This window comes from Equus quagga, chromosome 1 (genome assembly GCF_021613505.1).
Source record: "Equus quagga isolate Etosha38 chromosome 1, UCLA_HA_Equagga_1.0, whole genome shotgun sequence".
Classification (NCBI taxonomy): Eukaryota; Metazoa; Chordata; class Mammalia; order Perissodactyla; family Equidae; genus Equus; species Equus quagga.
In genome coordinates this window covers 12,748,650-12,775,596 of record NC_060267.1, presented here as the reverse complement: position 1 = coordinate 12,775,596, position 26,947 = coordinate 12,748,650, and the positions used below count along the sequence as shown (strand labels likewise).

At 35.5% G+C, this 26,947-nt stretch overlaps 1 protein-coding gene and 1 pseudogene across 1 annotated transcript; both read right to left on the bottom strand.

Annotated features, from left to right (window-relative positions):
- Positions 1-1,975: 1,975 nt before the first annotated feature.
- Positions 1,976-2,927, bottom strand: LOC124227933 (olfactory receptor 6C1-like; annotated as a pseudogene).
- An 11,199-nt stretch (positions 2,928-14,126) lies between these two features.
- On the bottom strand, positions 14,127-15,040 carry LOC124230351 (olfactory receptor 6C6-like; the record flags this gene model as incomplete). Its single annotated transcript, XM_046646327.1, is given in 2 exon segments — positions 14,127-14,716; positions 14,719-15,040. Coding segments are annotated over 2 exon segments (912 nt in total), but the record flags the coding sequence as incomplete, so codon positions are not given.
- Positions 15,041-26,947: the final 11,907 nt, after the last annotated feature.

Sequence of the window (26,947 nt, the reverse complement as noted above, 5' to 3'; positions counted from 1 at the left end):
AAAATCTCCCGAAGAATCTAAAATAACTCTAAATCAATTATCATAGACCATACGAATACTTTAGAGTAGTTTTTAAGAATTTCATAATTTGTTCCTGGTTTATCACCCGTATATAACCTGTTTCCTAATAATACTGCATTATACATCAATATCAATATTCCAAAGATACTCTCCCTTCTCTGGCTTTTAAAAATTCCCCCCATTTTGGAATTCTTAGCAACGCCAACTCTGCTAATGTATAATACATTCCTCAGTGTTGTGTGAATGTCCAATCCTCTCTGTCAGCTTTCCATAAATATCCCCAACTGAGTAGCAATTTTCCTCCTCATCTGTTATGGAGTTTATTTATACATCCTTTCAAACACTAATAATCTGCCACTTAATTTTTATATTTATGACTGTATCTGTCAGTTTGAGTGAAGTTCTGAAGGAATATAAAAATTCTCTTTGAACATATTCACAACTATACCAGTATATATAAAAATAATGATAATCATAATTATTACTTGAAAGCTCATTATGTTATGTTCATTACAGATTTCATCCCATCCCTACATTATCTTGTTTAAGATGTTATGCCTGGCTTATAGGTAAGGAAATATATGCTCAGAGAATATGGAAATCTCAGGTTTTCAACCATTTTTCTTCTTTAGCATTCAATTGCTGAATCTGCTTGGAAAGGGTGAAATTAAGAAACCATTCCTATCTTCCATCTAACACTTTGAATTCATTTCCATTTTCTATCACTTTTTTCTCAGTAAATCTTATGCTAAGTAGGATTATTATCTTATCCCAGTAGGATATATTGCATGACGATCATTAAGAATTTTGCACTACCAGTTAAAATTAAATTTTGTTTTCTATTACTAAAAAGTGCAGTTGATAAAATTTAGAATATTATTTACTATCATAAACCCTTGTTTCAGCTTTTGACTTCATGGGAAAACACACACACACATACAACACATATCTTGCCTAAATATTTTAGACAATCATTATTGCACTAAGTAGAACAGAAAGAAAAGAACTTTTCACAGATAAACTCATAATTTTATAAACATTGGAAAACTTTTACTTTGTTGTAAAGCTTTTATTTTCTACAAAACTTAACCATAAATAACTGTTTAGGTATAAATAATTGCTATTTTCAAGCTAGTCCAAAACTTGAGAAAGAGACCTGTGTATTATTTTTTTAGCTACTGATAGACAGAAAATAGTGTATTTTCTACTCAATTATAGAAAATGAATTTATCTTAGCTATCTAACATACATTCTCACTAGTTTTTAACATCTGTGTATATATGTATGCATATATGTAGGTACATCTGTATGTATATACGTTCCTATCAATCATTCTATAGAGAGAGATATCTTGGGATTCAAAAATATAGAGATACACTTAGTACCTATCCCTAAAATAGTTTATCCCGATAATGGTTTACGCCTCCTTACTAATAGATAAATTCGATGGACATACCCAATTAAAATGAGTAATAAAAACATTCTTTGCTTTTCAAATGGATGCATTTACATTTCTTTAAATTAGACAGCAACTTTTCATATATTTCCTAAAACGTCAGCAACAGAGAGAAGGGAATTTCTATCAAAAATAAATGAATAACATAAAATTATGTTTTCTGTGTATAACAAGTGAAATATCTTATCAATATTGGTAAAGCCATTCCAAGATTTCTTGGACTCATCTTTTTTTTCCAGAACAAAACTCAAACATGATTTCACTTTCAAAATAATTATTGAAAGGGCTGTAATTTAAAAACGTATTGTTCAAAGAAGCAGGAGTCACAAAGACACAAGGAAAATGTTTTAATGAAATAAATATATTAAACAAATATGCTTGTAAACAGTGAGAAAAAAGAAAGAGATAAACAAGGATGACAGGAAGGCTATATTGATTTGAAGAGGCCACTCAAAATTCACGTCAGTGTTTTAAATTTCCACTCACTGTGAGTCTCATTCATGACACTGCATGTTTATATTTGCTGTGACCAATACATTCTTCCTCGCCATGTCCACGAAGGCTCACCTGACTTGGTGATTCCGTAGGCTGTAAATAAAGGGGTTCAGCATGGGGGCCACTGAGGTGTTTAGCACAGCAACTCCCTTGCTCAAAGACACTCTGTCTTTTGCTGATGGATTAATGTACATGAAAATGCAGCTGCCATAACAGATGGAGATGACAACCATGTGGGAAGAACACGTGGAAAATGCCTTTGTCCTCTGACTAGTAGAAGGAATTCTCAAAACTGTTCTGATGATATATATGTAGGAGAAAATCATTAATGCCAAGGTGAACATTAGAGTAAACACAACATAGGAAAACCCCATTATATCTAGGAATTTTGAGTTTGAATAAGAAAGGTGTAGTTAGGGGAAATAATCACAGGTAAAATGGTCTACAACATTGGACTTACAGTAATCGAGCTGTATGAATAGCATGAGTGATGGGAATACGATTAAGAACGAAGCCAGCCAAGAAGCAAAGTCAAGGAGAGTGCAGACTCTCTGATTCATGATGGCCATGTAATGCAGAGGCTTGCAGATGGCAATATAACGGTCATAGGACATGGCAGCCAGAAGGTAAAATTCAGTGACTCCCAAGAGAATGAGAAAAAATGAGCAATACAAACATTAAAAGAAATGGTTTTATCTCCTGAAATAGTGGTGCCCAGGAACTTGGGTATTCTGACAGTTGTAAGTGAAACTTCTAATAAGGAGAAATTTCTGAGGAAGAAATACATGGGGGTCTGGAGATGGGAATCCAGCAGCGTGAGGGTGATGATGGTCAGGTTCCCAGTGATGTTGAGCATGTAGGAGATGAGCAGAAAGACAAAGATCAGCACCTGGAGCTGTGGGTCATCTGACAGTCCCAGGAGGATGAACTCTGTTACTTCTGTCCGGTTTCTCATTCTCAGATATTATTTGTTTTCCTCCTGCAGATCTATGGGAGGAAGCACAAAAAGCAAACTAGAAGAGTCGCTTAACAAATATCCAAGTGTGGAGCCATAATGTGGCTGAAATAGTATGTCATTTCACCTCAGGGGAAATTTAAAGCAAATTGATAACAGCGATCCGTTAATTTCCACTCTTTTACGGATGAAAACTCTTTGGTTGAGGCTGACTTAAAAAAAAGTCAGTATCACAAAGCTTGCAGTAATTGGGCAGGGATTTCTTCCCAGACTTTTCTGACTCCACATATTACCTATGAACTCTCAAGGATGTGACCACAAGGTTCCTTCCCATTGAGAACCATCTTTGTGCTATGGCTCCAATCCCTTTCTATGTAAGTTAAAAGTTTAATTACATCAAGAATCCTCAAAAATGAGAAACGAACTTTTTTTTTAAGTGACTGTTTTGTCTTCAGCCATCTATCAGCTTTTGCTAACACTCAGTTTTTCCAACTCCTACTACTACCTCATTGGAACTCAGAAACACTAAAGTCATTGCCACGAGCAACTTCAGATGTAGAGAGAGAGGGGAGAAAGAGGTGGAAAATAATTTAAGGTAGGAGGGCTTAAAATTGAGGTTGATTATATCTGAATACATGGCAATATTTTATGACACTTCAGCCTATGTGTCATTTTTATGACTTTTATTCCTATACAACTTAGTTCCCTATTTAAAATTGCTATTATTATTATTATATTGAAGAATTTCCCTCAGTTAGAGTTACATAAGTACTCTCCAAGAAAGCTGAGGTTGTTTAATTTCTTTATTCGTATGTGTTTTTAAAATAGTTTTAATTTTTTTAAAACATCAAATTTAAATGGTATTACCATGGATATTTCCATAAGGAAGAGTGAGGGTATCTAGGTTTGAATCCAAGCCACTTACCAGGTCTGAAAATCACTTAGTCCCTCTGTGCTTCATCTATAGATACACAGTTTATTCCTCTGTATACAAGCCTTCTCATAAGGATACTGTGAGCATTAAATGAATTAATGTATGTGAAGCATTTAGAAATTCGCTTAGCACTTAATAAAAGCCTTATAAGACTTTGTTCAATGGAGAAAATGTTCCCTAACCACTGAGCTGAAAACTTTGGGATTAAGATGGTGTCCTGTGTAAAAGCTGTGTCTAAGATAAGTAGTAATTAGTAAATTTATCACCAAGAGAATCACATAGAACAATAACAACCAAAGAAAATGAGGTAGAATCACTTGGGCGTACAGTACCTGTCAGGCATTCTAGGCAACTGAATCTTAGCCTTGTTCTTCCACTTTGTGTATGTGGTGACCTCTCCCGCCATGGTGTATCTGCCTTCTCCACCCCATCACCACCCCCATCCCACCCACACACACAATCCACTTCTCTCATCTTCAGCTAGGATTTGATCACCACATTTGAGGCATGTTATTTATTTGCAGCATTGCTACCAATTTTGCTACCAATGGCCACTTCATTTCTCTGCCCCTCATTAGTAATAGTACTCTTTATGAGAATGATTGTGAAGCTTGCATTAAAGAAGATATATGTAAATAACTGGCATTGTGAGTAGCAGATTTCAATAACACTCAAAATCACCTCTTTCCTTGTTCCCACAATACTACGTTTAAGACTTATTGCACGAGTTCCATAAGAATCTTGTACTCGTTCTTCCCAGCCCACCACACATCCTGTGCTAAAATCTCCTGCCAACTCCTCCACTGCTCTGTGCATTTCTGAAAGTTAGGACAGAGTCTTAGCTTCAAGGCTATTGCAACACAATCCAGTGCCTAGTATAGTCATAGTAGATTAAAACAGATGCTCGTCTAATTAATTAATTAATGTTGAGTTTGTTATTGAATCACCTACTGCCATCAGGTACAATTCTTTATTTTATGACAAATTTTAGGCTGAATATTGTGTCGGTTGTATCTATGAGATGTATTTTCCTACTTTACCTACTTTTCAAGATGTATTTATCTACTTGATCTAAACTTCCTGTATAAGTAAATTTATGATAAAGGACATGTAAAACAAGCCAAATTTTTTATATAAAATTTAAAAGAAAACTTCATAAAATATTGTTTCAAAATTACTTTCCTTAAATTTCTTTAAAACTCCTCCTTTTAATTAGTTTTCCTCCTGCTCATTAACATCACTCTGCCTTCAGCAGGGTTTGCTTTTTGTTGAAAGCGTTAGTGTTTCCTAATATCTTGAAATCACTAAAAGCATTTTCATCAAATGTGCAAGATTTGATTTCAATCTCAAGATTGAAATTTTTGCAATAACTTACTGGCATTCGAGATCCAGGTACCTTTTTTAAAAATATTATATCATTACAATTCCATAGTGAATAATGTAGCATTGCACTATATTTTTAACCTTATTTCAACTTTTTTGCATGTGTTTTTCCTCTTAAGTTTCCAGTTAATTTTAACACTTTTCTGAATAATATACATTGACTTACATCTTTTGGCTACTGATTAAGCCTGTGAAGGAGTATATGAACAGCTGTGAAGAGAGGTATTAATATCTGTCAGGTTCATGTGAGCATCAGTGAAAACGAATATATATATAGCCAGTCTTCTAGGGCCAGAAAAAATAAGCTTAAAGAAAGCCTAGCAAGAGATAATCCAATACCACAGAATTGGAGGTGATGTACTATACTTTTTATGTAAAAACTTGATTCAAATTCAATGGATTGTAATCACTTACCAACTTCAAATAAGCCTGATAAGAACTATTTGCATTCATTCATTCATTCGTCAGGCTTTTGAGAGAAATACACCAATGGTTAACAAGGTGCATATGATTCCTAGAGCTTTTAGCCATCACAAGGATGTACTCAGGTAGAGTGTGAAGGATATCTCCAAGCATTTAGCTCATCTTTTCAGCTTTTTATTTCTGAATGCGGGTCCATATTTCCCCCAGGAAGAACTTGGTTTAGGTTATTAAGCTTTATATTTCCTTCCACCCATTTCATCAAAATCAATTCTTACTTACCTTCTAAGAATCACTGAGACAGACTCTTTGAGATATTAAAAATGAAAATCAACAATGATATTTCATATTTGTTAAATAAGCTAGTCACAAAGCATCTTCAAGGCGCCATTCTGAAAACACCTATGTATCTTGCCCTTCCAAAATCCCTATCATCAAGTTAACGTTAACAATAACTCTTTAGATAAACTAGCTATTGATATCTTTGAGACCTAAGGTGAGAAAAGGACTCTATATTAAAGGATACATTAAGTTTGAAGACCAAAGGATGTTTCTCCAGGAGACTGAAGATAAGAGCCTTAGACTGGTTTCATCTTACTTCTCGTGTGGTTACATTGGGTGGAAATATCCTTCATCAATGCAATAACTTTGAAAGTCTACTTGCTTCAACTATTTTTATGTTTACTAAATTCTTTCTTCTTCAGTTAAACCTCATTAGAGACCATTAGAAAAATTTCACAAACCATATCTCCAAAGCAATGTGCTTTATTGTTCATATCACTTTGTTTCTAGTTTCTACTTTGAGTTTAAAGAGTTGTTCAGGGTTTAGGCTAATACATTAGAGAAAAGGAAAATTGCTTAATTCAATGCCATGGGTAAAATCTAGTTCCGCTTCCTAATTACATTTATTTTGCACACTGCTCAATCATTCTGGGCTTTAGGCTATGACACAGGTTCCTTTAATAACTTCTCTTGGCCTGAATGAAGCAAAGACTCCTCCCCTCAGGAGATCCAGTGGTTGGAAGGATTGTTTTATTAGATGCTTTTTACTCTTTTCTCACAATTATTTTAGTCGACTGTTTCCCTGGAGAAATCTGAATAGTTTCTATTTCTTCATTTCAGTAATGATGGGCAGGTTCAATTCTCAGCATTCATACCAGTGTTAATCAAATCAAATCAAATCAAAGGAAAAGAGAGATCATCATCACATTTAATAATAATTTCAGACATAGTGACACTCTTATCTGTAGAGGTTAGTGGTGAATATCAACTCATAACCTCACATCTTCCATTCATTATCTAGTCACCTATAATTTAAACAAGGCAAGACAAATAAAGATTATTATTTTTATAGTATCTTTTATAGTATTTTATAGTATAGTATCAAAACACTATTAATTTCTTATGACATTCTGGAATAAACTATTATCAGAGAAAGTATATGGGCTCTGCAGTTAGAGAAACATGGATTAAAATACAAATGGGCCACTTGATGGATTTGTGACGTTGGATACGTTACTTAATTTCTTTAAGTTTCAGTTTTCTTTGTTTAAAATGGAGTTGAAATTTCAAGGGTGTTTTTGAGAAGTAATTGAAATAATGCAAACGAAAGTACTCTATAAAACACATTGCACTTAATATTCTTTTAGAATAGCTGTTTTATTATCTTTATTTTTCTTTTAGTTGGAATTAACTGCTAGGAAGGATATTCATAGTAATTGTGATTTAGCAAAAGCATTATTTGTTCCAGAGAAATACTAAGGACTTTTGTATTTCATCTCATTTAGCTCTTATAACACACCTACGAAACTTCTATCTTTATTCCCAAATACAGAACAAGGCTCAGAGAGGTTGCCCACCTTACATATCTGTACAGTTACCAAACATCAAACACAATCAAAAACCACCTGCAATTAAAGTCTTAAACAAAGTACTACATAGCCTGTATTAAATTAGAAACACACAGACAAGGGATAGTAATTTCTTGCCTTTATTTAACAGAGAATGAATAAATTGCTATAATAAAAATATACACTAACCACTTTTTACATTTTTTAATTTATCCAGTTACAATATATAACTCCAATATATCCTAGTCAATTTGATTAAAAGTTAAGCTGATAAGTAATGAATCAATGATAAGGTTCGGGAGACCGCCATTGCCTCCTGTATGACCGACTTACCTGTGATTTTCATACAGGCTCGCTGACATTCAGAATGGCTGGGATATAAAAAATATTAGCAATTGCCATTGTTGTAAGCCAGGGAAACCACCTTTCTGAAAACATTTGCTCTCATTGAACAAATTTGCGTTCTACTGTCAATGTTTTCGTCTGAAATTTTCCATTTTTTCCAGAGGGAATGTATTTCTCTAACTACAGAGAGTGAGAAAGGAGAAAAGATAGTAAAGAGAAAAAAATATCAGAAGGTGCTTTAAAACTCTCTGGTATAGCTTCTACATAGAGTTTTACGTAGTACAAGCCAGTTAATTTTTTAACTCTTCTCTCTGCCTCTGGCTCAAGGGGTCTAATTCAGTGAATCGAAATTGCCAGACCAGGAATGTACACAAAACACTAAGGAATACAAAACACGATACACACTAGTATTGAAATCGGAAAAGGACACTTGGGGGACAGCGTCCAGTGAGGCAGAAAAAAGTAACAACATGCAAACAACAACATTAAGTGTGATGTTTGTTTCCCTTAACATTATTTTTCAGGTAGAGTTTAGCAACCAAATATCTTAATTCCTGACGCAGATCTCTACCCAATACTCCATGACTTTTTTTTTTTTTTTGAGGAAGATTAACCCTGAGCTAACTGCTGCCAATCCTCCTCTTTTTGCTGAAGAAGACTGGCCCTGAGCTAACATCGGTGCCCATCTTCCTCTACTTTATACGTGGGACACCTACCACAGCATGGAGTACCAAGCAGTGCCATATCTGCACCCAGGATCTGAACCAGCAAACCCCAGGCCTCTGAAACGGAATGTGTGCACTTAATCAACCACTGTGCCACCAGGCTAGCCCCACCATGCCATTTTTTTAAACTAGTAATCTACCACATTGTACTAAATACATTCGTTAACTCCATTGTTTTTAATCTGCCTTCCAAAAAGAATCTTTGGTACCATAATACAGCTAAGACATAGTACTTTTTTTCCTGCTCCCTTCTTGCTCACCAAGAATGGCAACTGAAGAGTTTCTTGTTTTGATTAATGTTGTACTTTACATGCCAATTATAATATTAGGAGTTAATACCTTCCTTGATGAGACTATCATAATATAAACATGCCCAAATGAGATAGTGTGAGTGAAAAAAGCCAATAAAATTGTGCAAGTCCTTAATAAAGGCTATGCAAAATTTTCAGGTCCTTACAGAGTTTCAAATATGTATAGAATAGAGCAAACACAATTTTTCATTTGTTTATTTTGTTTTGTTTTTTCCAAATCAAGCTATTATATTGGCTATTATAGCTGAAGACCTCAGGCAAGTTACTCAACTTTTCTGAACATCAATTTACACATTTGTAAAAAAGAGGTAATCAGGTCTATTCTCTATGAAAGATATATTATTATTTATGACGTTCCTATCAAACTTCCAGGATGCATAAGAGTAATGCTAGCTGCGTAAATATTCCTCTTTTACTTATTTTTTAAATAACAAAGATAAGCAAGGAGAGTATATGAAATGAGTCATTACACATACCTTCAGTATAACTAAGAGATACAGGATATTATGAACTTCAAATTATTTGTAAGTAGGAAAATAAATATCAAAGTCAAAAATTAGTGTACATATATGTTCAATATTTTGGCAAAATGACTCTGAGATATACATTTGTTCTAATTTTTTAACCCTAAATCCTAGTTTTGAAAAATCACCCTGACATTCATTTTAAAAAAACAAACCCACTTCGTGCAATCTGCACAGGTTTAAAAAAAAATGATAGAAAATTGCATGAATGAATTAATTAATGAACAAATGAACAAACATAGTTTTCTTCCTAGGGTCTAGAATTTGTTGAGTGTAAAGAATTTATCCTAGAAGACCTTGTAGCAGAGGTCTCATTCTCCCTGGGACACAATTCTAGAGCTTAATATCTAAATTTGCAAGTCTCCTGGGAAAATTAAATTCCTTTAGTAGTAATATAATTTGTTTCCCTACTTTTACCACAGTTTTCCCTCGTTCTTTTCTCCATCAGAAAACCATCTAGTGTGCCCTGTAGAACACACTTTTCAACCAGGGAGCCAAAGATGTCTGACGTACTCTGAATGTATTACAGGGATTTAAGCAGTCATAATGTCAGACACTTCAAACAGTGTCCTATTTAACGATGGCAAATTGAACGAGAAGGTGCAAAATGAATCCCATCTCTCCTCACTTGTCTCCACTACTGACCTCAGTCTTTGGGCAGAGCCAGTGATAGAAGCAATGCTTTGCAACTTCTGAGACCGCGTCTTTGGCTTTAAGTGTCTGCACTGAATTGTCTGTTGCCAACTCAACATCACACATGACTTTCTTAGTCATTCTCTAATTGCAGAGGAGAAAGTGGATGCCATCTCCCAGAGTCCCCTTCCCTGTATGCTTCTAATTTATAGTTTGTCAATGAGAAGACTTTGTGCAAAATTTGGAAGTTGGAAGAGAAGCAGAGGCTATTATCCATCTCCAGAGATGCTCATAGTCATACTGGCGAGCAGAGGCAAAACCCATAGTGGATTCTCAGTGAGAACTAACCACTTTACTGCTTAGACTATTGGTACATGCTTTCTCAGAAGTTACTGGGTTATTGCAATTTCCCACTAAGCTTTCTTCAACAATTCTGTACAGGGCTTCATCTTGAGATCTGTGGTATTAGTTTTCTCAACATTCTATCTGTTGTTCAAACTTTTGCTCCCCAATCTCTCCCATTATTTTTAAAAACTGCAATTCTTCCAGTATCCCCTTTGTTTTCAGAATACATACAGAAATTCTACTTTCTACTGAACCCTGAGTGATATAGAATCCATTCTTCAAGAATCTTCAATTTGTAATTTCCCATGATTGCAGTATTTTCTGATCTCATATATATTTGGCAGCGTAACTTTAAACCAAATATGCTGATTCATGGTTAGTAAAGACAGGAAGTAAGACAGTGTACTACTCAAAAGCAAGTCCTTTTGGGTGAAAACTCCACTAGCTCAAATGAGCTGCTAGCACCGAAGAGAAGAGCAGGCTGAGTCTTGCAAACTGCTGCATCAAGGAAAAATAGTAGATGGAGTTAATTTGGAGTTGAGATGAGACACTAGAAAGAGCAACAAAGTGGTTGGTGTTCCTCCATGCGTATCCTCCTTATTTTTCTCTAAAGACAATTCCTGTAATTTCAACTGCCTTGGAGGATGGGAATTGATGAGTAGAGTCACCAAGGCATGGGGAATAATCCCTTCCAACTAACTTCCCTTTGTCAGACAGTTTATTTCAAAAGGACATAATGGGAGGATAGAGACTTTCAAGAGTTGACATTTTGGAATATAGTATGTACTGACTTTTCACACTGGTCAAAGTAAACGATTCAGTTTTGTGAAGAGATCTCATGGAGAATTAAGAATACCAAGGTGTGGGAATAGGGGAGGGTAAACTGACTATGGCGAAAGGACACCAGAGGTTCTAAATTTGCTAACTCAAATATGCTAAATTGAGATTTACTAAATCACGTTAGAAAAAAAGAATAAACTAAGGATGCATGCAATAGCATGGGTGGACCCAAAAACAGGTGCTCAGCCAGAGAAGGCACTCTTTTTAAAATGCACAGTTTTCAGTTCTTTTACAAGCAATTTCCACATATCCTTGAGAGTTTCTTGCACCTGCTGATTCCTTAGGGTGTAAATGAAGGGGTTTAGTAAAGAAGCAACCCACCTGTTGAGTAGAGCCACACCTTTAGTTAAAGTTACCTTTTCCTTTGCTGATGGTTTTGATACTGGCTCAACACAAGGTTGACATAAGGGAAGCCATTGTAGAAAAGGAACCTTTTCTTTAAATGACCTCTGACTAACTAACCCAGCTGGATTTGCACCTGTTCTGTAGATTTTATGACCCCTGCTAGTGCATACACCTACCAGCTATGATAAGACGATAACTTTGTTCTTTTTAGTTCCTTAGGAATGTGATGACCCCCCAAACAGAGAGTCTACGCTGATAGCCATCATCAATGAGAACTGAAAGATCTCATTGGCAACTCCCAGTCTGTAACACCAGAGGGTCAACATTCCTAACTCTCTCCCCTATAACCCACTGGTCTATATAACTGCTTCAAGATTCTGTGCCCCCCTGAAGATGGTTCTTTTGGACATTAGTTGGCCATCTTCCCTCTTGCTAGCAAGCTGTAATAAAATGCCCTTTCTCTGCCACCATCTTGCCTCTTGATGACTGGCTTTCGTCTCGTGGTGAGCAGATCATGCCCTTGTGCGGTAACAGTCTCGTATACAGAAAGATACAGCTCCCATAAGTAATAGAGACAGCAACCACGTGTGAGGAATAGGTGGAAAAGGCTCTTGCTCATTGTTGAACAGAAGGGAATTTTAGAATGGTTTTGATGATGTCCGTGTAGGAGGAGCCCACTAACAACACAGTGACAACAGGTGTCACCACAGCTAAGACAAAAGCCATCAATTCTATGAAGCAAGAGATCTGCAAGATAGGAGAAGTGTCACAGAAGAAGATACCAATAGCTTTGGAAGCACAGAAATCCAGCTTGATTCCCAAGACCAAGGAGGGAAAGTAATTTAGGCATGCTATAATTATTTGTAAGGCTTGGGAGACTTATGGATTCAGTTGAAGGAGTGACAGCTGTTCAATACTTTTTGCAATGGAAAACTGAGCACTATTTCAATACCACCTTTAATTTGTCACACATTCTACTTGTCAAGAAGTACAACACAGGAGAGGGGATCCCTGTATTCCTGGCCTCTGAATTCTGCAAATGCCTTGTCCATTACTGAAGTCTGTGTCCCTGTATTTCAAGACCAGAGGGCAAGGAAGCCAAGTTGTTGTCTCCCACGTCTCCAGGACGGCTGGCCTCCTGGTGCTCTTGGACTTCTTTCAGACTCTTCAACTTCTCAGATGTTTCTTTCTTTGTCTTTTTTTTCTTCTTTTTGAGGGTGTTAAGTGGTTGGTTTCAAAACTGCTATCAGAATGGGAGCGATTCAAGTAGATTGATATGAGGGTCACAAACGACAAAGTAGCATTTGTTTTACCTGGAATGTGGGGAATGGCCCTGGAAAGAAAAGCCAGTGTGAACACTGAGGGTCTATGTAGCCCACAGCATGCTCATTTGATCTGAAATTCCTGGGGGGCCGAATTGGCTCTGCTGAATCAGTGAGCCACTGCAGAAACGGTAATTTGAATTATTTGTTAATGAAATAATTTGCTGAGATCAGGCGATTTGGTGAGAAGTTACCCTTTCCCCTCTTCTTCTTTTTAACCTTGAGCTGCACCAGTGATTGCTTTCATTAGCCACAAGAGTCACAAGGTTAACGAAATCTTTTCTTTTCTTTTATGCTAGTTCTATTTCCCAGGACTAATCCCCAGATGCTTTAAAAAACAGCCTCACAAGACACAATGCAGAAGACCAGAAACCAAGTCAAGTTGGAATTCTGGCTGAATACCAATATATTTCTTTTGGTGGAGAGGACTGTTTAGAAATTATAGGTCTTGGAGATAGAATGATTTATCACTTCAACAGTTCCAGTAGAAAAGAGTGGTTACAGAGATGTAGCTTTGAGAAACCACCAGAGTGCTGAGGCCTGCAATATGAAAAGGTCACGTAAATCCTCAAGTTATTTTATTCAATAACCTCTAAGTAGGTTTCCTGTAGCTCACTCCACAGAGATCAAAAGGAATTAACACAGTCATTAATAATTCTGATGAGGGGCTGCCCCATGGCCAAGCAGTTAAGTTCGCCCACTCCGCTTTAGCGGCCCAGGGCTTTCACTGGTTTGGAGCCTTGGTGTGGACATGGCACCACTCATCAGGCCATGCTGAGATGGCGTCCCACACAGCATAACCAGAGGCACTCATAACTAGAATATACAACTATGTACTTGGGGGTTTGAGGGGAGAAGAAGAAGAAAAAAAAGACAGAAAATTGGCAACAGATGTTAGCTCAGGTGCCAATTTCTTTTAATTACTAAAAAAATAGTTATTTTTGGAGGAGGAGGGCAGTACCATCTCTTGTAAATAAAACTTAGCGTTTGTGTTGATAACTAGAAGAGAAGACTCTCACTATAGCATAAAAGGAATGCTAATCATAAAGAGAAGTAGGAAGGAAAAGGCCATTGTGCTGAAAGGTTTGGTTAAAATGTTTGGAGAAGGTTAATTAATCGAAGGACAGATTAAGTAAGCTTAAAAAATAAGTAAATATTTTTTATCTTTTCTCAGAGATTTTTAAAACTAAACTTTTTATTCATTTTTTGATTTAAAAAAAATCTTTTGGAGAGTATCTTTGAAGGCTTGTTTCACTTGCTGGTTCCTTAGACTATAAACGAAAGGGTTTAACAAAGGGGCAGCTGAGGTGTAGATAACAGCTACACCTTTGGATAAAGTCACCCTTTCTTTTGCTGATGGCTTCATGTGAATAAAGATACAGCTCCCATAAGTAAGGGAGACTACGATCATATGAGAAGAACACGTGGAAAAAGCCTTTGTTCTTTTCTGAGCAGAGGAGATTTTTAGAATGGTCTTGATAACATACATGTAGGAAAAAACTACTAAGAGCAACGTGACCATGAGCGTTCCACCAGCTAAGACAAATGAAACCAATTCGAGGAAACGCGTGTCTGTGCAAGAAATCTGCAGCACAGGGGGAGTGTCACATATGAAATGATCAATTACTCTGGAAGCGCAGAATTCCAGTTTCAGTCCCGAGACCAAGGGTGGAAAGGTAATCAGAAAGCCGGGTGTCCATGAACTGAGCACGAGCCGGTAGCACATTTTGTTGCTCATAATGATGGGGTAATGTAAGGGTTTGCAGATTGCTACATAACGGTCAAAAGACATGGCAGCCAGTAGATAAAATCTGTAACTCCTGAGAAGAGGGAAAAGAATAACTGAGATGCACAACCATTGTAGGAAATGATTTTGGTTTTAGTCACGATGGTGACCAAGAATCTGGGAATACAGATAGTTGTCAATAAAACTTCCAAGAAAGAGAAATTTTGGAGGAAAAAATACATGGGAGTCTTGAGGTGGGGATCCAGTAGGGTGAGGAGGATGATGGATAAATTCCCCATCATGCTCAACATGTAGTTTAGAAAGAGAAATATAAAAATCACAATTTGCAATTTTGGGTCATCAGTCAGTCCCAGGAGAATGAATTCTGTCTCTCTTGACTGGTTCTTCATTTCAGATTTGAGTCAGATTAAATAGAAATAGGAAAACTCCAAAAGTGGAAATAACCAAATTTTTTAAAAGCTACAGACATAAAAAAAAATCAGAAATGTAAACAAGTTCAAAAGTTTGATCCAATTTGACAAGACAGATGATACCTAATACAACAGCATAGATCAACCTAAGCAGCCTCCAACTGACATTTAAGCCACAGTGATCTTTACAACGTTACTAAATCCTTCCTTTTTCCCCATTTGAACTTGAGAGAGAATTTAAATTTTAGCCACTCATTCCCAAATGAGCTGAATTCTGTTTAAATGTTCTAAACAGAGAGAACATAAGTATTACTTGAAATGTATTTTCTATGTGTATTTCATAAATTATTGAAAAAACTCTTGTGACATCTAGACTAGTATGCTAGTGTCAACTTGCAATGTTATGCAAAAATTCTTAGTTGATCAAAGCACTTTTTAAATATGTGGAACATATAGAAATTACCTATTTCCTCTTTGATTGAAATACGCTAATATACACCATTAATTATTTTGTCCGATTGCGGTACTTCTCCATTGTTCCTTCATCTCATTTCATTTCATGATTATTTTGGAGGGGTTTCAAATACATCAGTCTTCTCAAATTAGTTGTATTTAATCAGGAAGTATTGAATATTGGATCTACATAAAAATAGAAAAGAATATGACAGTTTAAAAATCACTGAATATTACCTGACTGGGGGTTGCAGAGTTGCTTTCATTTATGATCTAGATACCTATTCTAAGTTATAAATGACTTACCATATCCAGGATATATTGATATAACTTTCCCCTTCTGAGAATATGGTAGAAACAAGAGTCAAAAATAAATGAAGAATATTCTCCCTTTATAATACTATAAAATATTCAAGTATTTCAAGAAGAAATTTAATTCCGATGTTTTTCTGGAAAAAGATTCAAAACAGATACGCAATCTGGAAATTATATGCATCTGCTAACGTCTTCTACTTTCACTTACACTCATTAAAATCACAGGACCCAGATACTACAGATAATTCAGTTAGAATCCTCTTTCATGCCACATAAGGTTTATTTTCTGGGGGTTTTTCTTGCATATTTAAATCGAGGAAAACATCTTCATAAAAATTCTAAGTGAAAAATCTTTGGGAAATCTCTCAGATGAAAGGAACTCAAATTTTGTAACCAAGAACTTTTGCTTCCAATTGTACACTAACGAAAGCCACAGTTTTATCATTTTCCTCAGAAGAGACACAAAGGGATTAATTGAAATAGAAAGTGGAAAGAAAAAGAAATGCCCTCTGGAGACTGAACATACCAATTAAGTTAAAAAAGAGAGAGAGAAAAAAGAAAACAAAGAAATAAGGAATTAAAAACCACTGTAAATTGTTTTAACTATAAAACTGAAGAGACATTGTCCCCAAAGGGAACTGGAAGTGACTTAAACTCCATACTTAACGCCAACAAGACTTTCAGATACTCCACGGCTCGGGGACGATATGAGCAATTTTACTGGAAAGAGGTTTAGCCCCAAAAGGAGCCTGTTTGTTTCCTCCATTAGGTAACATATATGTTAGGATCCCATTAATTTGCTTGTGACCCATCCCCAAAATGGGAAACCACCATGGCCTGGGTTCGTTTCCCAGTCAGAGAACCACACCACCTGTCTGTCTGTTGGTTGTCAGACTGTGGCAGCTGCCTGTTGCTGTGACGCTGAAAGCTATGCCACTGAGATCCCATTTCCAAATACATCATCCATGAAATCCCTCTGAATCGCAGTGGAGCATCGTCTGATATAGCGTCAGAACATGAGAGGATGGTGCAAAAAGTCCAGGCAGGGTTCTGCTCTGCTGGACTCAGGGTAGCTGAGAGTGAGAATAGACTCAAGCACACTAACAATAAAGTATTAAATGGTCCCCTATTTATTTTTATTTTGAAACAATGTAAAACAAAGAAAAAATATTTAACAAGGACCTTTTATTCCTCAGCCATTTGATGCCCCATCTGCTACTCAATTTAGTAGTCTGTATTTATGACGAAAAGAATATTGTACTAGATAAGCACAATACAACCTTAATTATCAGGACATTAACATTGCTACATTATTAACATCTAATTTTCCAATCCTATTCAAGTTTCACCAGCTGTCTAAAAATTTCATTTATAGAAAAAAGAATACAGTTTAGAATTACGTTTCATTTAATTGTCATAAATTTTTAATCTCCTTTAATTTGGAATAGTTCCCTAGTCTTTCCTTAACTCTCAAGAATGTTGACTGGAAATTATTTTCCAGTAATTATATATTATGTCTCTGAATTTTTCTCTGAAGTTTTTGCATGATTATATTAAATTTATTAACCTTTGGCAGGAATATTACAGAAGTAATGATGTCTTCTCATGGAATCCTATCAGGCATGACACTATTTCATTTTTTCCCATGATTGGTGATATTTTCTTTTATTTCTTGATTAATATGGCTGTTTACAGGACTGCTCACCCTAAAGCTACTCTTTTGTCTTTGAAATTAGTATTTTGTGTAAGTACTTTGAATACTATATAAATATCTCAATCCTTGGAAAAACTTCCAATTTATAGATTAATTATTTATTTCATATCATTACGGATTTGTGGTTTCCAATTTTATTCATTATTATCGTTATTTATTTTGATGCTCTATTGCCCCAGACTTGGCCAGTGTAGAACTCTTCAAGATTGTTCCCTTGTCCTTGTCACATGCTCCATCAATTTTTGAGGGCTTCTTGATTCCCTGGCACCACAAAATGGCTCATCTTGTACCTTTTCTACACCATCCTTGGTCTAAACCATTTCTTCAAGGAGTCCTGCTTTTTTTAATAGTGAAGAAAGTTATTTCAAAGCCAAGATCTGAGTTCTATGAGTGTTACATATGCTCATTGTTGGGGGGGGTCAACATTCCCAGGTCCTCACAGTGGCCAGATTTACACAAACACATAAACACACACACAGTTAGGCATACACATATATACTCATACACAATATACATATAAATATATACAGAGAGTATATATATACCCACACTCATATTTATACACACGTATACATTTATATTTATACACACATATATACAGATATTTACATCTGTATGTGCTTCTGTAATGTCTCTATATATTGAATAACACAAGTTCAAACCAACACATCAATCCAGCACCACAGAAGTTAGTCCACCGTAGTCATCTGATGTGCAATTGGAAAAAAAATGTGGATTAGGATGATGATATTTCCTCCAAAGTTGTTTAAATTTTGGTTTTGCCAGGCACCTGAGGCCGCTAGTAATCAAGGATAATCTCAGTCCAAATGCACATGTTGAGATGATTTGAAGCTGAAAATACAGTACTCGTGAGAGTGTGCCTTACTAGAGTTTCTCAACCCCAAATTAGAGGTGTTCACCAAGTCTCCTCTGATGCGCCCTGTGTCTGTCTCCCTGGACCCAGGAATCAGTCAAAAACACTGAGCTTTCCTCAGTGATGACAGTTCTGAATCAGCAATTCCCTCAGGGAAAAGGAGGCCCAAAGTCTAAACTTATTTTCCTGGATCTCACTTCCCTGTATTCTGGCCTGATAACTCTTCCCTACCTTGTTATCTCTCCAATTTATGTCAAGCTTATGATTTTCATATTTCCCATTCTTCCAGCTGCTTTCCATCTGAGGATTGATATATAAAGTTCTTTGAAATTACTTTCTTCATAGTGACGTTAACGACATTTCCCTAGAGAAAAGAAATTGAAACTCATCTTCAGATATGTCAGGTCCTGTGAAGTTAAGCCAGTTTTAGGTAGATTGTTTATCTATTCCCTATGGTTTCACAAGAGTGTTTTTATATATTGCAGATACTAATCATTTCTGGCTGCAAATATTGCCTCTGAATGTGTGGCTTATATTTTTCTCATTTTCTGATGCTGTTGAAAAACTAACTCTCATGGCTATTTCTCTGCCTAAAAAAACCTTTAAACTCCAATTCTTAATTATTTTGCTGCATACACAAGTTTAATTTGACAGTTCTCTCTCCATATTTTTAAGAAATCATTAAACTATCTTTGTATCACAAAATTGCTGTTGAATTATTATTTGCCCTGTGTCTCTAAATCTATCTTTGCTTTTTTACTGCCCTTAAAATCTTCTCTTTATCCTTGCAGTTTCAGTGATTTCATTAAGATTTGACTTCTCGTGTATTTCTTTTTATTTAAACTTGCCTAATATTTATTTGGTTTCCTAAAAATATAAATTGGTCTCTTTCATCAATTATGGAAAATTAGTAGCTATTATCTCCTAATAAATGTTTCTCCTTGTTCTAGATATGTTCTGCTACTTAATATCCAATCCATCATATATTAGAACATCTCATCATATATGCAGTGTTTTGTGAACTCTCACATTTATATTATCTTGCCTTTCTATGCTGCATTCTAAATAAGTTATTGAGAAGTGTTGTCCTGTTTACACACTCCTCAAATATGTCAATTAGCTGTTTAACCTATATATAAATTTTTGTTTCAACTATTTTTATTTTCATTTCAATAAGTTCTATTTTTTCTAAAACTTACTCTTCCGTAGTCTCTTATCCCTACATAAAATTGCCTTACTTTTATTTCGTTAAGCTATTATACATTATTTGATAGACTTTGTATGATTCTTCAAACTTCTGCAACTTTTATGAGTCTATTCAGCAGTTTGTTGTTTCTGTTTGTGACTACTTGTAATGACCTGCCATGCAAATACTATGAGATATTTTACTGTGCAGTCACATTCTTTAGAATGGCATCTGCGTGCATATTTGAGTTCTACAAAGAGGACTGGCATTTGCAGCTGTTAGGTGTTTGGGTGTTCATCACTGGGACCTCTGTCAACTTAATTTTGATTTGGTGGCATTAAAATTTTGGGGAAGTATGCAATCTGCTTCCGAATATGTCTAAGTGTAGGGATGAGAAAGAAGTTCTAAAGGAAGCTTTCTTTCTTCCACCCATACTCAAGGTCAAAGGAGTTAAGTGTCCACATTTCTCTCTCTTAGGGGAAGATTTTATATTTCTCATTCAAATTTTGAGGACGATAGCTTTCCCCGGTTCCAGCTCCATGTAGCTACATGCAACACAACAAACAACGGTATATGGTACCCAAACTTTGCTTCATCACCCCATTTTCTGAAGTCCAGCACAGTCCAATACCTGGGCCAACACCTGTTCCCTGACTCTTATCTGTGGTGATCTGTTTCAGGACTCGTTCACTCTATCTTTCTAGACATTGCAGATTTCACTTACTATTCCACCAGCTCAGCCATTCACCTTTTCATTTTCCTTTTCAATTTATTTCAGAACTTTTAGGCTTTTTGTACCAGGAAGTTTATTTTTAAGACATTTGAATGCCATATTTTAGGAAGTAAAAGACTCTTTCCCTTCCTTATGTTCCTCAGGATAGATTTTTATTAATATTGATACTATAACTATGTATATATTGTCATTTCTTTTAGTGAGCAGTGTATTTGTTTTCTGTGGATACTGTAATAAATTAAGATAAAATGAGTGGCTTAAAACAATGAAGTTATTCTTTCACAGTTCTGGAGCCCAGAAGTCTGACATCAGTTTCACTGGGCCAAAATCAAGTTGTTGTTAGGCCTGTTCCCCCTCCAGAGGCACTAAGTGGGGACTCCATTCCTTGCCTCTTCTTTGCCTTCTGGGGGCTGCTGGCTTTCTTTGGCTTGTGACCACATTATCCAGTATCTGCCTCTGTGTTCACATTGTCTTCTCCTCTTCTTTCTGTGTCAAATATCCCTCTGCCTCTCTTTCATAAGGACACTTGTGACTGCATTTAAGGCCCATCTAGATAATTCAGGATAATGTGCCCATTTTAAGATCTTTAACTTAATCACGTCTGTAAGGACCTTTTTCTGGACATCAGGTAATACTTACAGGTTCCAGGGATGAGGCCCTGTTATGTTTGGAAACCATTATCTGTCCATCAGTTACATCATCATCATCATTATGTCCTCACTAGTAGATTTATTATTCTCATTATTCTGGTTTCTTGCATTAATTAGTATGCTGAGAGAGTTGATCAATTAGGTGATCAGGATCATGGGCAGATATAAAGGTCAGAATTTTTATGGTCAATTTCTGTGGAAATCAATTTTTTTCAAGTACTATATTCTGACTCATAGCATCAAATTTGTTTTATTTAATTTTCTGAGTTTTTTTCTTTCTCCTTATATTCCTTAGATAGTGTGATAATTAAATTAACAAATTATCCTATGTATTGGTTGCTACTAAGTACTAAGCCCTATATAAATATTATCTCATCAAAGCTAAGAATAACTCCATAATAGAACAAAGCTCTTACTATCTCCTTTTAGCCAACTAGGAAATAAATGCTGGAATGATCAATTAACTACTTGTACAGCTAAGTAGTTTGTAAGTGGGATTAGAAAGGGGATTTCCAAAGAGGCTATTCACGACTGTTATATTGATTCTTTTTTGAGGAAATAATAGTCTTTGGTGATAATTACTTATTAGTTTTAACTTCTCAAATACTAAACAAATTATGTGACATTTGACAAATGATTTCCACGAAAAAGAGGAGAAGTTGTCACAAGATTAAAGGGAATTCTTTTTCAGATGTTTCTGCAGCCCAGTCAATCAGACATTAAATTGGGCAAAAGAAAAAAACTCACCGAACCAAATTAATATCTTAAGGACATAGCTTTTTCTTCCAATGTAGAAAAAAATCAATGTTAGAGATTATCTTCAAAATTCAGAATATTTGAGTTATGATAAACTGTGGTCAAAATTATTAGAGAACAGTTGTTAAAAACCTGATATCTGATACATTGATTGATTAATGTAGGGAAAAAGGGAGTATATTGACTGACCACGAATCTGCTTGAGTCAAATATGTCATTTACTTGGAGTTTACAAGCCTGTCATGAAAATGAGTAGACCTTTGAGAGAATTTGGGGAAGATGTGGATTAGGAGGGACCAGGAATCTGTCTCCCACCTAGACAACAGCTGCACTGACAGAATCTGTCTGATGTAATCATTTGGGAACTCTAGAGTCTACTGAAGACTTGCGACTTCCAGGGGGAGGGTAGGACGACAAATTCTTAATTGCCATAATTTCAGCTCTTGGCTCAGTAGCAGCTACCCATCCTGCACCCCGACACCCATGGCAGGCAGCTGTGTACCTGTTCCTGGAGCGGCTTGCACACAGCTTGCAGGAGCCAAGGTGGGCAAAAAGGATCCTGTCCTCCCAATATTAGCAATCTGATCCCTTGTTGCTGCTTGTGACCACAGAGGTGCAGACAAAAAGGTAAGCGGCCATTGTTGTCAAACCTTCCCCACGTTATAGTAAGCCCTTCCCTCTTTAGCTGAAGTGACTTTCAGGGGACTGAAAGGGCTAGTGCCCTTTTCCCTCTCTTCATTTTCCTTTTTCCCCTTTTGGGAGCCACACATTAAAGCCTAGGACATTAAAAAGTAAATGTATATACAGGGAAAACTAGAAAGAGACTGTTCATACACAGGGGAAGGCACAGTCTCAGAAGAAACCTGAGAAGACCTTGAGTTTATACTCAGGCTGCTACTTGGGTCAGAGAAAGCCTACAATAATAAAAATAAAATAAAATAGAAACAGAAACAATAACAAAAAAACCAGCATCCCTGGGAAGGGGGAAGAATCTGAATCCCAGAGTTACCACATTATTGGATTGAAACGTCCAATGTTCAATAAAAAATCATGGGTCATAAAAAGAAACAAAAGAGTATGGCCCATTGAAAATAAAGCAGCAGAAAGTGTCCCTGAAAAAGACTTAATCTGCTAGATCTACTACACAGAGCTACCAGACAAAGACTTGAGAACAACTATGTTAACGTTTCTAAAAGAACTGAAGGAAGATGTAGAGAAGTCAAGAAAGCAATGTATGGACAAAATGGAAACCAGAAAAATGAAATAAGAAACCAAAACGGAATTATGGAGATGAAAACTACAATAACTAAACTGTTATAAATGTATTAGTCTTTGCAAAAATACAAAAGAACTTAAGCTTTGTTCTTTTTTACCACGTGATAAGTAGGAAATTCTGCATGCAAGTTCAAAATACCTAATATTCTCAAAAGTACATGAAATGCTTACAAAATTGACTATGAGCTTAGCATAAATGAAGTACAAAAAAATTCCACAGGATTAAATCCTTACAAGTATACTTTCTAATTATAGCGGAATAAACAAGAATCAATGACAGACAAATAACTAGAAAGTCCCAATATTTGGAAGTTAAGCAAAATACTTCTAAATAACCAATCAGTTTAAAAAAAAGAATCAGAGGGGCTGGCCCAGCAGCATAATGGTGAATTTTACACACTCCGCTTCAGCGGCCCAGGGTTTGTGGGTCCAGATCCTGGGTGGGCCAACACATTGCTCATCAAGACATGTTGTGGCGGCGTCCCACATTCAAAAAGCAGAGGAAGATTGGAACAGATGTTAGCTCAGGGCCAATCTTCCTCACCAAAAAAAAGAAATCAGAAAGGAATTAGAGAAAATTCGGGGCTATATCATAAAATGTAGCATATCAAAATTATGAGATATCTACTAAAGACACATTTACAGAAAATTTACATAATTAAATGTATGCATTAGAAAAGATGACAGCTAAATATCAATTATCTATGTCAATGCTGGTTAATATGGTAGCTACTAGCCACCTATAGTTATCAAGCACTTGAAATGAAGCTACTGCAACTGAGGAACTGAATTATTTAATTTAATGCTCATAGTTTTAAATTTATATGTATACTGAGTATCCACATGTGGCTAGTGGCTATCATATTGGACAGTATAGATCTAAGTAATCTTCTCAATAGCCTACTAAAAAAGTGGCAAGTTGCATCCAAATATATTTGATACATAGATTATTGAGATAGAATTTAACTACAAAACAGTTCACATTTTCGGGGTGTACGGTTTGATGAACTTTAACAGACATATATAGCCATACAACCAGCACTATCATATATAAAATGATATATATGTTTCCGACATGTTTTCTATATAAAATGTTTCCATCACCCTAAGAAGGCCCCTCATGAGGACACTTCCGTAGTAACCCACTTTTCCTCCCCCTCAGCCCCTAAGCACTAACAAGATTCTGTCCCTAGAGTTTAGTGTTTTCCAGAATTATAAATAGAGTCACAGAGTACCTAGATATTGTATCTGGCTTCATTTACTGAGCATGTTTCTAAGATTCATTTGTGTCTTTTACATATCATTAGTTTATTCCAATTACATGCATATACCACAATTGTTAAACCATTCACCAGCTGATGGGCATTGGATTGTCTCCGGGTTTGGGCATCAAGGTAAAATGTATTTAATAGACAAAATTCAGTTCACTTGAAGGATCAAAAAAAATTTCATCAAAAATCCACCCCAAGTTTCACCTTATTAATCCGATGATATATTATGTAGAATTAATACTTATAGATAATGTATATACACACCAGAGTGGAAAACAGTTTATAATAAAGTCTAACATTGCCTCTGTTGCTAACTGGAAGTGAGGCGATGTCTTGTGCTGGTGTAAACCAGCTTGAGATTGCCCAGTGTTGCCCGGGACAGTGAACTGCTGACGATCCTGTTCAATATTTCACTGATTTTTCTCAATCACTTCTGATCTCTTCTGGGATACTTTCACTTTGGCTTTCATTTAAAAGTAGATTGCAACGGTGTCTTCTATTGCCAATAATCAGTACTTTTCTCATCTCAAAAGAAGAGTTTTTCTTTCTTCGTTTTATTTCAATAGATCCCTTGAGTCTGTAGTAAGCAGAAAACGATAAAACTGCAGCATCTTATAAGGGTACAGTTGGCAATATGGAATCTCTCTCTCTTGGAGCAGCTGCTTATCTTTCATCAGGTGATGTCCTGAGTTTTTTGAGTTGCACTTTTTATTTCATTTTAAAGAATAACAACCTATTTTGAGGTTTTGAATGGCAACAATTATAAGAACAAAATTTCGCAAACTGCAACTTATCTGGAACAGAAGATGGATGTCCATTAAAATCATTGATACCTGAGTACCAAACTTCACAGTGAGCGTGAATTTGAGGGAATGTGGAAATTCTTTACAGAAGCACAATATGTCCACACTGCCTCTTCCCATAAAAATCAGTAGTTATAAATCTCCCTATTGATAATAAAATATGACCATAAAAGAGGATAAAATTGTAATTAATTTTGTCAACATACATCTCTTCCTTGCACACATGGGGAACAATAAATAAAATAGTTTCAAGAAGGTAAGGCAACTATAATTTGAACTTAACTTCAAAATCAGAAATTAAGTCAAATACACAATAAGTCCAATTCAGGGAATTAAATTTGACTACCAAATTTTCATGTTTTACAAATTTTTTTAATGGTAGAGTCATCATATGGTCGTGTATTAACAGGTGTTGTAATGTATTTTATTCATAAACAATTGCATCTAAGTTTCATTTTCTCTGATTCTCTTTAAGAATTACATGTTGCCCTGGGTAAAGCAATGTGGAAAAAATACTGAGCAACTCTCCCCTGTAATTTAAGATAACATAGTTCTAGAACAGTCTGTTAGACCCACATGGTAACAGAAATTGTATGACTAACTCCTAGAACACACTTTCTCAAGTCAGAGGTAGACAAAGATGGGAGTCACAGCAAGGACAGAAATACATATTTTTACAATTAAACCTTGTGACCAGTTAGTAGTTGAAGTCTCTAAGACTTCAGTTGCCATTAAAAATATTAAAACTATTCACTAACATTAGCTTTGAATAATGACATAAAGCTTGGAAAAGCTTAGTTTTATTTTTTCCAAATAAGGAAAGAAAGTAACAGACAGGGCAGCAATATTAATGTCAAATACAAAAGAATAAAGATAGTGAAGAGTGTTCTAGTAACCCATTTCTTTTAAAAGTTTGCAGGTAATGCATATAATGAAGTAGACTGGCATGTCTAACACAACAGAGGGACAGTACAACATGCAAGTAAATGGAATCCTTACATGTAGAAAGGATAGGGAGTAATATAATTTCTGGGATATTTAATAGTTTTATAACGTATATGGAGGAAGTAAAAAAACAGCACCCAAAATTATATACACACAAACAAGAATACATTTCCAAAAGGTTAATTGAAAAAAGACACAATATTTTTAACTAAAATATATTGCTTGTTTTTATCGTATTTTGCTTTGTTTTATTTGTTGTATATACTGGGAAACAACTGCTGTCCATTGGAGGATAGCAAAGCCCGTCAAGAAAATTGATAATAATAATGGTGTGTTCTCAGTACAAAGTTTAAAAACTATTATAATTAGAATCTTTATCTAATCACTGGAAGTCAATACTGCCTTAGCCATTGACCATCACAGGAATTGTAATGTAATCCTAAATCCTGGTTTTGAAAAATCACCCTGATACTCATTCTCAAAAGACAAACCAACGTAGCGCATTTGCACAGGTTGAATAAAAATGATAGAAAAATGTATTTAAAATAACTCGTATGCTTTTATTTAAATTATATATGCAGAGCAGAGTCCATTGGGGAGGGATGGGCAAAAATGCATATAAACCAAAAAAAATCCCTCAAGTTCCAAAGGAAAAATTCTGAGGAATATCGTATAAAGAGAACTAATGTACGGGAAACAATTTAGAATTGACTGTAGCATGTAATTATGCATCATCGGCAATTTCAGACTGAAGAAACCATTTACAAATGGATAAATTAAAGAATATGTACTTTTTTCTACTTTAAGTTACATATATATTTAAGTTAATATATATATTTTAAAAGATATATATTTAGTTAGTTAATATATATTAATTTAGTTTACAAGTTCATTTATATATATTTAGGTTA